Source organism: Mustela lutreola, chromosome 13 (genome assembly GCF_030435805.1).
Source record: "Mustela lutreola isolate mMusLut2 chromosome 13, mMusLut2.pri, whole genome shotgun sequence".
NCBI lineage: Eukaryota > Metazoa > Chordata > Mammalia > Carnivora > Mustelidae > Mustela > Mustela lutreola.
Genome location: NC_081302.1, coordinates 65706002 through 65718444, shown reverse-complemented (window position 1 = coordinate 65718444; position 12443 = coordinate 65706002). Strand labels below are relative to the sequence as shown.

Sequence of the window (12443 nt, the reverse complement as noted above, 5' to 3'; positions counted from 1 at the left end):
ACATTGAAACCATTTGTTCATCACCTAACTCAAAAAAAACACAAAACTTTATGAAGCTAGAGTAGTTGTTGTTAATTCACAGTTTATATTCTATATACACACTTTTACTTATATCTAGATTTTTTATTTATTTAATTTTTTGGTTTGTGTTTTGTTTTTAGAGCAAGAGAGCATGGATGGGGGGTGCAGAGGGGGCAGAGAGGGAGAGAGAATCTCAAGCAGGCTCCATGCCCAGCACAGAGCCTGATGTGGGGCTCACTCTCACAATCCTGAGATCAGGACCTGAGCTGAAATCAGGAGTCGGTTGCTTAACTGACTGAACTACTCAATTGCCCCTAAATCTAGATCTTTTAAAGGAATTGTATTCAGTTAAAGAATTGTTTTAGCTGCTGTTTTGCAACCTGAAATATTCTTTGCTTTTAGTGGCATTGTTGGAAATAGTGCAACTACATTATTGACTACCATTGAAGAAATGCATTTGCTAAGCAAAAAAATATTCTTCAATAGCTTGAGTCTTCATGCAAGTAAATTAATGGACAAGGTATGTTTGAAAAATTTGATTCTTATACTATGTGAGGTGAATCTTTCACATTTAAAAAATGTTTTTACAGTTTTTACTTTGGTGACAATTTTTTCCCATCCATACAATGTTCTCTTGAGTTCTTCTTTTGAACGACAAAATTTATTTTGAGATGGCTTTACTGGGTCTAGGTCACTAGATGAGGTCACTAGAAGTCATGTTTAATAAAAGTAGAGTTCACAGGACACACAGTCTTGGGAAACCCTAACATTTAAGAGAAGAAAAGAAGCCCACCCATGGTAAAATGCTGAGGGAGGTTGACGGAGGCAAGAGAAAAGTGGGGAAAGAGTTTACCAGAAGAGCCAAAAGAATAGAATTTTAAGAAGGAGGGCATTGTTAATGACAGATACTGTATAAAGAGTTCTAGTAGAACAAGGATAGCAGATTTGTTATCCTGAACAACATATAGATGATCCATGACTTAACGAGAACGATTTTAGCTGTTTGGTGAAGACAGGAGCCAGAGTGCAGTATGTGGGAAAGTACATGCATGTGCATGTTACACAAAACTTTACCAGTCGGAAAACATTTGTACTAAAGACTGAAAATATAATATAGTAGGCATTCATATTATGAAATTTGAAAGAGAACAAAGCACAATGGTAAAAGGAAAGATGAACTTAAATTTCTGTGATCCATTAGAAGACAGGAAAAAAATTGACTTTTTGAGAGATCAACAAAATTGACAACCTTTTAGCAATTTTTTAACTGAAGAAAAAATAAAAAATTAGAATATCAGAAATAATCAGAGATTAGAATTAACATTTATTAGGAAATACTATATTAAAATACAGCAGTTTTATCCTAAAATAATCAAAATCTGAATTGAAAGACTGATTTCAAGACAATATATATTGACAAAAAGATTGAAAAAGAAGTGGAAAAGTTGAATACACCTTGCAAGGGAAGAAAAACTATTAAAAAACATACTGCTAGGCCTAGTTCAGGTTATACAAATAGCTTTATTCACATCTACAAACAGACAGTTCTCCAGAATGTAGGAGAATGTAGAATACTTCCCAGTTCATTTTAGGTGTTTTAATGCTGATGTAAAAGTCTTTTAAATACAGTTCAGAAGTGAAAAATCACAAATCAGTCACTTGATGTTAAAAAAATACATATATAGTTAAAATACCTGTCAAGTTGAATTCAGCATTTTATTAAAACCAAGTATGGGTTATTCTCAGAAATGCAAGAATGTTTCAGTGTTAGAAATACATTAAATGTTTTAGTGTTAAGTACAAAAGTGTTACATTAAATTGTTGGGGGGGGAGGAATCTTAGTAAATAAGAAAGTAAAAAATACTTCCTTAATCATATAAAGGTAAATAAAATTAAAGCCCACATCATAATTAATACAGACATACTACCAATATGTTCTCTTTAAGTCAAGAAAGAATGAGACAAGAATGTTTGCCAGTAACATTTTTAAATAATAGAAATACCAGATTAAAGAAATGAGAGCTATAAGTATTTCAAAGGAAACATTATTTATGGATGCTATGATTGTCTACTCTAGAAACCACAGAGAATTAATTGAGAAGTTGTAAAACAAGTAAATGGATTTAGAAAGTTATTTGGTGACAAGGTCAATGTATGAAAATAAATTTTCAGGGAAAGTGACAAAGTTGAAAACACCAGTAATCTATCTCCCCACCTAGACAAAAATTGCCCTGGCAGAATTTGGCTAATATCATTATTTTTGAACTCTGGTGTCTAATGGAAACTTGCAATGTTTAGGGGAAGGCTTGGTCAGTAAATTGTGATCAATTTTGGTCAATTTCGACTTAGCACAGTAACAATTACCTACCTTCCACCCTCTGGTGCCATGCAGCAGGCAGCTGTGTGCTTGTTCCTGGACGACCTTGCCACACAGCTTATTGAGCCAGGGCTGGCAAAAAAGAGACTTTCCTCCAAACCTCAAGGGGATCTGTGCCTTGATCACACAGGTGCAAAGAGGAGGGCCATTGTTTTTACACTTCCCCCATTGTTGCAAACACCTCCTGAGCCTAGAATGACTTCCTGGGAATTTCAATTTTTCCCACCCCCTTAGTTTTTCTTTCTTTTTTTTTTTTTTCTCCCCTTTTTGAGCTAGACATTAAAGAGTAGGCATTCAAAAGCAACTCCATACACAAGGATAATTAGAAAGTAACCACACATGTCCAGGGAATGGAGCAGCTCAGAAGAAAACTGAGAAGATTAAGGTTACATCTCAGGCTGATCCTTGGTACACTGATAAGAGTTTTATGAAACCAAAAACAATAACATAATGAGAAATGGGGAGAACCTGCTTTTCAGAGTTGGCAAATTTTTACTTCGAAATGTTCAGTTTTCAACAAAAAAATTACAAGGTATACAAAGAAAGAGGAAAGTATAGCCCATTCAGAGCCAAGAGACAAGCTGGAAAGCTGATAGTCTGCAGAACAAAGCCAGTGGCCCAGGGAACTTGGGGTATAGGTTGGCTTAAGACCACAAAAAGTTTTACTAGCTTTAGAGCTGCTTTCCTTCTGCTCATGGCCAGGGAAATTAGTTTGTATCCCTGTTCATTGCAGAATGTAACCTTCAGCCTGCTCCACCAGGGAAGCTAAGCATGTGGGAAGCTGTGTAGCCCATCCACTAGCCATTTGTACAATGGCAGTTGAAGAAAGCAGAGCTCATGGCTTCTGCTAACTGTAGAGCAAGTCTTGTGGCCTCACCTAACCAGGGAGTTCAGTATGTACTCTTGCCTGATTTTGATACCCAAACAAAGAGCAGTAGAGGCCCTGGGTTTTGTCTTGCTGCCCTGACAGGTCAGGGTAACTAATCCATAGTCTTACCTACTGCTAGGCATAGTACCCAACCATGGCTGTCTAATAAACTTGATGAGGGAACCCAGACAACAATGGAGCTCCTCCTTCAGTCTCACTTGGGCTGAGAATCAAGCCAGCAATCATGTCCCCCTGTTCTCAGCCAGTGGCATACCCTCACATCCCTATCCTCAGAGCTCAAGCAGTTGCCTTGTCTAAAAGTAAACTCTAAAAGGAAGTCCCACCTGCTCAAGGATGGTCTTTATTAGCAGACATGCCCAGAAACCCCAAACCAAGCTGACTGGTGAAGAACTATCTCTGCCAAAGCAAATCTGCAAAGTTGGGAAAAGAAGCCTACTTACTCATACGCACATACACCAATGCAAGGAATCAACGATCACAAAAAAAAAAAAATAATAAAAAAAAATAAAATAAAATAAAATAAATCAGGTAAATATAACACCACCAAAGGAAATTAATAAAGCTTCAGTAACTGCACCTAAAGTAATGTAACTCTGCTGTCAGACAAAGAATTGAGCATAACCCATGTGAAGAAGTGTAGTGAATAAGAACACATAGACAACTAAATTAGGAAAACAATGCATGAACAAAATGAGAAGTTTAAAGAAATAGATTTCTTAAAAACAAATCCTAGAGTTGAAAAACACAATGACTGAATGGAAGAGTTCAATAAAGGAAGGATTAATGACCTGGAAAATAGAACACTTGACATTGTTCAGTCAGAGAAGAAGAAAGGAAAGAAAGAAAGGGAGAGAAAGAAAAGAAAAAAGACAACCTAAGGACTTATGGAACACAATGAAAAGAAACAATATTCATATCATAGGAGTTTCAGGAAGAAAAGAGAAAGGCATAGAAAGTATATTTAGAACAGTAATGGCTGAAAACTTCCCAAATCAGGGGACTAGAAATAGATATCCAGATGCATGAGGCCTTAAGGAACCCAAATAGCCAGACCGCAAATAGGACTATACCAAGTCGCATAATTGAAAAGTCAAAGACAGTGAATAGAAGTAGCAAGAGAAAAAGAAATGTAACATACAAGGGAACTTCTCTAAGATTATGGACAGAATTCTCAACAGAAAATTTGCAGGCCAGGAAAGAATGGGGTTACCAGTATTCAAAATATCAAAAGAAAATAACTGTCACAATAATTACTTTAAATGTAAACGGATGAAATTTTCCAGTCAAAAGACAGAGAATGGCTGAATGGGTAAAACAGGAAAAAGAACCAATGATAACAAGACTCACAAGAGAGCCACTTTAGCCTTAAATACATAAATAGACTGAAAGTGAAGGGATGGAAGATTACTTTCTGAATAAGTGGTAATCAAAACAAAACAAAAAAGCTGGGGCACATATACTTACTTCAGACAAAGTAGATTTTAAACTAAAAACTGTAAAAAGAGACAAAAGTTACTATATAATGATAAAGAAGTCAACCCCTCAAGAAGAGATAACAATTGTAAATACGTATGTGCCCAACATTGGAGCACCAAAATTAAAGCAAATACTGACAGAGCTAAAAGAAAATGTAAATAGCAATACAGTAATAGTTGGGGACTTTAATACCCCATTTTCAACAATGGATACATCCGGCAAAGAATCCATAAGTAAACAGTAGATTTGAACACTATACCCAAAAGGACTTAATAAATAGATGCAGAACATTCTGTCTCAAAACAGTATACAAGTTCTTCTCAAGTACACAAGGAACAATTTCTAGGATAGAAATAAGGGTACAAAACAAATCTTAGCAAATTCAAGAAGACTGTAATCATACCAGCTATCTTCTCTGACCACAATGATATGAAACTGAAATCAATAACAGAAGAAAAACTTAGAAAATTCAACATGGAAATTAAATAACACACTCCTGATCAACCAAAGGATCAAAGAAGAAGTTAAAGGGGAAATTAAAAAGTTTGCAACAAATGAAAGTGGAAATACAATATACCAAAGCTTATGGGATTCATCAAAACCAGTTTTAAGAGGGAAGTTCATAGCAATGAACACCTACATTAAGAAACAAGAAAAATCTCAAACAGCCTAACTCTGTATCATAAGGAACTATAAAAAGAGCGGACTGAGCCCCAAATTAGTAGAAGGAAGGAAATTAGAGCAGAAATTAATGAAATACAGAATAGGAAACAATAGAAAAGATTAACCAAAATAAAAGTTGGTTCTTTGTAAAGATAAAATTGACAAACCATTTGCTGGACTGACCAAGTGAAAAAGAAGACCGAAATCTATAAAATTATAAATGAAAAAGGAAACATTATAACTGATAACACAGAAATACAAAGGATCAAAAGATACTACTATGTACAACTGTATACCAACAAACTGAACAGCCTAAAAGGAATGCAATGTATAAATTAGAAAGAAATAGAAAAATCTGAATAGACCAGTTACTAGTAAAGAAATTGAGTCAGTAATCAAAAATCTTTCAATAAAGAAAGGCCCAAGACTAGATGATTTCGCTGGTATATTTTACCAAACAGTTAAAGAATTCACACCAGTCCTTCTCAAACTCTTCTAAAAAACTGAAGAGGAGGAAATGCTTCCAAACTCCCTTTGTGGTACCAGCTGTACACTGATATGAAAGCCAGAACATAACACTAATAGAAATGAAAACTACAGGCCAATATTCCTCATGAATATAGATGAAATTAAAAGGATCATTCACCGTGATGAAGTAGCATTTATCTCTGGGAGGCAAGGATGGTTCGACATATCCAAATCTATCTAATACATCACAAATAGAATGAAAGAAGAGAAACACGATCATTTCAATAAATGGAGAAAGAACATTTGACAAAATTCAACATATTTGTGATTTTAAAAAAAACTTTGAATTAAGTATAGAAGTAATATATGTCAACAATAAAGTCCATAAATTATGAGCCCACCACTAACACCATACTCAACAGATGAAGCTTTTCTTCTAAAATCAGGAAGAAGACAGGACTGTCCACCCTTACCACATCTATTTAGTATAGTACTGGAAGTCTTAGCCAGGAAAAAAAAGGCAGGAAAAATAAATAAAAGGTATCAGAATTGGAAAGGAAGAGGGGAGTGCCTGACTGGCTCAGTCAGTGGAGCATGTGGCTCTTGATCTTGGGGTTGTAAGTTCAAGCCCCACGTTAGGTGTAGACCTAACTTTAAAGAAAAAAAGAATTGGAAAGGAAAAAGTAAAATTTGTCTTTATTTTCAGATGACATGATTTTATGTATAGAAAAGACTAAACTAAAAACATCTAATCAATAAATTCAGTAAAGTTTCAGGATACAAAAGCAACAAATAAAAATCAGTATTTTTCTGGGGTGCCTAGGTGGCTCAGTCAGTTAGGCGTCCAGTTTTTGTTTCTGGCTCAGGTCATGGTCTCAGGGTCATGAGGTTGAGCCCCAGGTTGGTCTCTGAGCTCAGTGCAAAGGCTGCTTGGAATTCTTCCCATCTGCCCCTCCTCCTGCTCAAGGTTGCTCTCTCTCTCTCTCTTTCTCTCTAATAAATAAATAAAATCTTTAAAAATATCAGTCATGCAATCACTCCGGAAAACAGTATACAGGTTCCTCAAAAAGTTGAAAATATAGCTACCCTATGACCCAGCAATTGCACTACTGGGTATTACCTAAGGATACAAATGTAGTGATTCAGAGGAGGCAGGTGCACCCGAATGTTTATAGCAGCCATGTCCACAATAGTGGCCCTCAACAGATGAATGGATAAAGAAGATGTGGTATATATACAATGGAATACTATGCAGCCATCAAAAAACTTAAAATCTTGCCATTTGTAATGACATGGATGGAACTAGAGGGTGTTATGCTAAGTGAAATAAGTCAAAGAGAGAAAGACAATTACCATATTATCTCACTGATGATGAATTTGAGAAACAAGACAGAGGATCATGGGGGAAGGGAAGGAAAAATGAAACAAGATGAAACCAGAGAGAGAGACAAACCATAAGAGAAATCTTAATCTCAGGAAACAAACTGAGGGTTGCTGGAGGGGAGGGGGAGTGGGAGTGATGGAGTGGCTGAGTGATGGACATTGGAGAGGACTTGTGCTGTGGTGAGGACATGTCCTGTGAATTGTATAAGAACCAAGAAAGGAACTAAGAAGGGAAATGATCTCTGAAAACTTTAAGACTTCAGTGAGAGAAATTGAAGGCAGAAATAAATATAAAGGTACTTTGTGTTCATGGACTGGAAGAATTAATATTGTTAAAATGTAAATACCAACAAAAGCCATCTATGGACTCAACACAATCCCTAACAAGATTCCGAAGACATTTTTTACTGTAGTTTAAAAAAAAAAAAAATCCTAAAATTTGTATGAAGTCACAGAAGACCTCCAAAAGCCAAAGTTATCCTGAGAAAGAAGAACAAAGCAGGAGACTTCACACCTCCTGATTTCAAGCTATAGTATGAAGTAACAATAATTAAAGCATTATGATACTGGCATGAAACCAGAGAAATAAAGCAATGAAACAGAATCAAGATCCCAGAAATAAACCCAAGTATATATGTTCAATTAATTTTTAACAAGGGAGCTAATACTACTCAATTAAGAGAAAAGAGTATCTTAAATAAATGGTGCTGGGAAAATTGAATACTCATGTTTAAAGGAATGAAACTTCACCTCAATCTTACACCACTCACAAAAAATTAACTTAATGTGGAATTTAAAGACTTTTGTGAAACCTGAAACCATGAAACTCTTAGAAGAAGATATAGGAGAAAAGTTCCTTGATGTGGGTCTCAGCAGTGACTTTTTTGGATAAAGCACAAGCCATAAAATCAAAATTGAACAAGTGGGATTACATCAAACTAAAAAGTTCTGCACAGCTAAAGAAATGATCAAAAGGTGAAAAGACAATCTACCGAATGGTAAAAAGTATTTGCAAACCATATACCTAATGAGGGCTTATTATTTAAAATGTATTTAAAAAACTCCTACAACTCAATAGAAAAAAGCAATCAATGTAATTAGCAAATGGTCAAAGAACATGAATATGTATTTTTCCAAAAAAAGATATATGCAAGGCCAGTAGGTACATGAAAAGATGCTCAACATCACTAGTCATGGGGAAATGCAACTCAGACCACAATGAGATGTTACCTTAGACCTATTAAAACGGCCACCATCAAAAAGACAAGAAATAACAAATGCTGGTGAGGATGTAGAGAAATGGGAATACTTATGTTCTTGTTGGTGGGATCATAAATTGGTACAGCTGCTATGGAAAACAGTATAGAGGATCTGCAAAAAAAATTAAAACTAGAACTACCATATGTTCAGCAATTCCACTTCTGGGAATATATCCAAAGGAAATGAAAACACTAACTCAGAAATCACCCCCTTCATAGCAGCGTTATTTACAATAGCCAAGACGTGGAAACAAGTGTTCATCAACAGATAAAGAAGTGGTATGTGTATGTCTGTGTGTATACACACACACAGAGTAATATTATTCAGCCATAAATAAGGAAATTCTGCCATTTGTGACAGTATGGATGGATCTTGAGGGCATTATGCTAAATGAAGTATGTCAAACAGGGAACAACAAATACTGTATATGATCTTAAATGTGGAATCCAAAAAGCAAAAGAGAAACCAAACTCAGAAAAAGAGATCTGACTTGTGGTTATAGAGGCAGGGATTGCAGGGAGCAGGAATTAGAGAAAGATGGTCAAAAGGTACAAAGTTGCAGTTTTAAGAAAAATAAGTACTAGGGATGTAATGTACAACATGATGACTGTAGTTACCACTGCTGTAGGATATGTGGAAAGTTGTTATGAGTAAATCCCGTGAGTTCTCATTACAAGAATTTTTTTTCATGTCTTATTGAATCTAAATGAGTTGGTAGATGTTAACTAATTTTATTATAATCATTTCACAAAATATGTAAGTCAGATCTTAATGCTGTACACATAAAATGAATAATCATGATATATGTTAATTATATTTCAATAAAATGGGGGAAAAGTTTATTATACTTCAGGTAACGAATGGCTGACTAATCAGAATGATGCCTTTTACAAATAATAGCCAACATTTAGTGAGCACTTAATATTGGACACACAGACATACACACAAGTGGTTAAGATGGTTACATAGGGAAAGAAAGAAAGAAGGAAAAAATAATTTTTCTGTATGCCAGATCATATGGAACTTAATAAATACTAGTTACAAGAATGACTCCTTCCCTTCATTTTCTGCTAGTCTGTGATCTCTTGCACCCTTTTCATTTACCATGCTTCCTTTGCAAAAACACCCGGTCAGCTTTTCAATTTCTCTTTTGTATACCCTGACTGCTGAGCACTGCTGAAGAAAGTCATGTAACCACGTAGACTGGATTCACTAAAATTAACCATTTCCAGCATCATTGAAATCTGCCATAATGGCAGTCCTACATGTCCTTAAGCAGCCATTCCTATTTACCTTTCTTTTACCTGTTTCCTCAAATCTGCCATACTTCCTCGTACTTCACTCCCAGCACTTGTTGACATTGGATAATAGCTGTTTAAAATATCTTTGCCAGTATGAGCAAAAAGTGCTGTCATTGTTTTTTATTTGGATTTCAGTGATTCTCCTGAAAATGAATATTTAAAATATGTTTATTGAATGTTTGCGAATTGCTTGTTCATGTCCTCTGCAGTTTTTCTACTAGGTTTGGTCTTACTATTTCCTATACTTTATATGTAAAGAATACTAACTGTCATTTTTATTACAAATATTTTCTCCAAGTTATCATTTGCCTTTTAATTTACCTGTAGTATTTTCTAACAAATTTACTTTTAATTTTTACGTAGTAAAGTGTCAATTATTTTTAATGTATGGGTTTTTTGGGAGTATGTGATACTTAAAAACTCTGGACAATCAGAAAATACACTTAGAATTTAATATATGATAAAGTTAGCATCTGACAATGGGAAAATATTAGATTACTTAATAAAATTTTTAGATTCATGTTCTTAGATGTTTTGTGGTTTCATTTTTACATCAAATTTTTAATCTACCTGAAGTTGATTTTTGTCCATGCTCGGGAGGAAAGATCTTACTTATTATTTTTTTTTTTGAATGGTTACCCATTTATTGTATTTTATTTTTACTCAAAAAAACCCAAGTTCTTCTGTTTTATTTCTCTTATAAAGTTAAAATGAGAGTTGCAAGAAAATAGGAAAATAAAATGGATAATAAAATAGAAAAATAAAATGGATGACAAGGCATCTGTAAATTAAAACCTAGAACAGGATAGGAGATAAACAGGGAAAGAAAGTAATTGTAATTTGAATATTTTAAGTACAAGTTATGTGAGTTTATTATAGTTTATTATAGACTGTTACTGGTTTTTGTTGCCATTATCACTAATTGTGCCCTGAAATGTTTTTCTCAGATATAAATTAGGCTATACTTAGGGATATTTTAATGTTAAGTTGAGATTGGGATATGATACTGTGTACAGCTTGCATGCTGCTTACTTCTGCAGCCATTTCAGGTTTCTTTCAAGAATTGTCTTTCTTTCATTAAATTTTAATGTTCCATATTTTATATTTCTCTTATTCCGCATCTTGTAAATCACTGAATTCTTCTAAAAAGATTTTAGCCTTATAAAGAAAACACTGCTTACTCAGAATGGTCTTCATTAGCAAAGCACCCAAGTAGAAATTTTTGTTAATAAAATTTTAAGTAGATAGTAAAATTGTTGGGAAGATGGCCTTCAAAATGAAGGCATAGCCAGAAATGAGCTCTTTACATGATTCCGTCTGTGCTTTTAAAAAGACATATCTGGGAACTAACTTTATTCACCAAGAAAAAGAAGAAAATTCAAGGGCATCATTTTATTGACAGTTGTACCTTTTCTCTAACAAAGCAGTTTGAAGCACTTAAGTATTCAAGTATGTATATTCCCTTTCTTATCGGGCTCTCTTGAAACTTTTGTAACTGCAAACCTAGAAATATCTAACGGTAATATAGTCTTCCTTGGCTTATGATAGGTTTATGTCCCCAAAGTATTATAAGTTGAAAATGCATTTAATACATCTAACCTACAGAACATCATAGCTTAGCCTAACCTGTCTTAAACATGTGCAGAACATCTGTATTGGCCGGCAGTTGGGCAGAATCATCCAACACAAAACCTATTTCATAATGAAAGTGTGAAATATCTCATGCACTTTATTGACTGTTGTACTGAAAGTGAAAAACAGAAGGGTTATAAGGGTACAGAATGGTTATCAGTTGTTTCCCCTTGTGGTTGTGTGGCTGCCTGGGAGCTGCAGCTTGCAGCTCCTGCCCAGCATCAGGGGACAGTATTGCACTCCGTCTTGCTAGCCTGGGGGGGAAAAAAACAAAATTCAAAATTTGGAGTGCAGTTTCTGCCAAATGTGCATTGCTTTTACCCCATTGCAAGGTCAAAAAATTCTAAGTTGAACCATCATTAGTCAGGAACTGCCTGTATCTATCTATGCTGCAAAATACACAATGCCATATCAATTTAAGCTAGACAGACATTTGTTATATTCACTAGTTTGCTATATTCCCTATAGTGATATGACAATTCTGTTTTAAAAGTATATGAGATGTCATAAATGAAACCCAAGTCAGAGGCATCTGGGTGACTCCGCCAGTTAAGTATCCAGCTGTTGGTTTTGGGTCAGGTCATTATCTCAGGGTCCTGGATCTAGCCTAACTCCTGGCTCAGCTGGAGTCGGCTTTCCCCTCTCCCTCCTGGGCTTCCCCTCCCTGCACTCATTGGTGTGTGCCCAGGCACCCTCTCTCTTTCTCTCTCAAATAAATAAACCTTTAAAAAAAAAAAAAAAAGAAACCCAAATTAATAGGGTTAATTTACCTAGACCTATGGAGGGGTTGGGAACGAAGTGGTTCTTTAAATAAATTCTTACTTAAATTTTAGTATTTAGTTAGTGTTTGGAATCTTCTTTCACTGTTCAAAGTGTAGTATATGGACCAGCAGGTTAGAAATCACTGTTCTTAGACATTCAGAAATCTTAGGCATGCTCGATCTACTGAATCAGAATATGCATTTTAACAAGA

The 12443-nt window shown here is 35.0% G+C and overlaps 1 protein-coding gene across 2 annotated transcripts in view; it reads left to right on the top strand.

Moving 5' to 3' along the window:
* The window catches only part of COG6 (component of oligomeric golgi complex 6), a 76524-nt gene that overhangs the window by 38192 nt on the left and 25889 nt on the right, over positions 1–12443 (top strand). For both annotated transcript variants that reach the window (XM_059143838.1, XM_059143840.1), the window contains exon 13: positions 424–541. In XM_059143838.1, coding sequence (XP_058999821.1) covers positions 424–541 — 118 coding nt within the window. The remainder of the gene's footprint in view (positions 1–423; positions 542–12443) is intronic.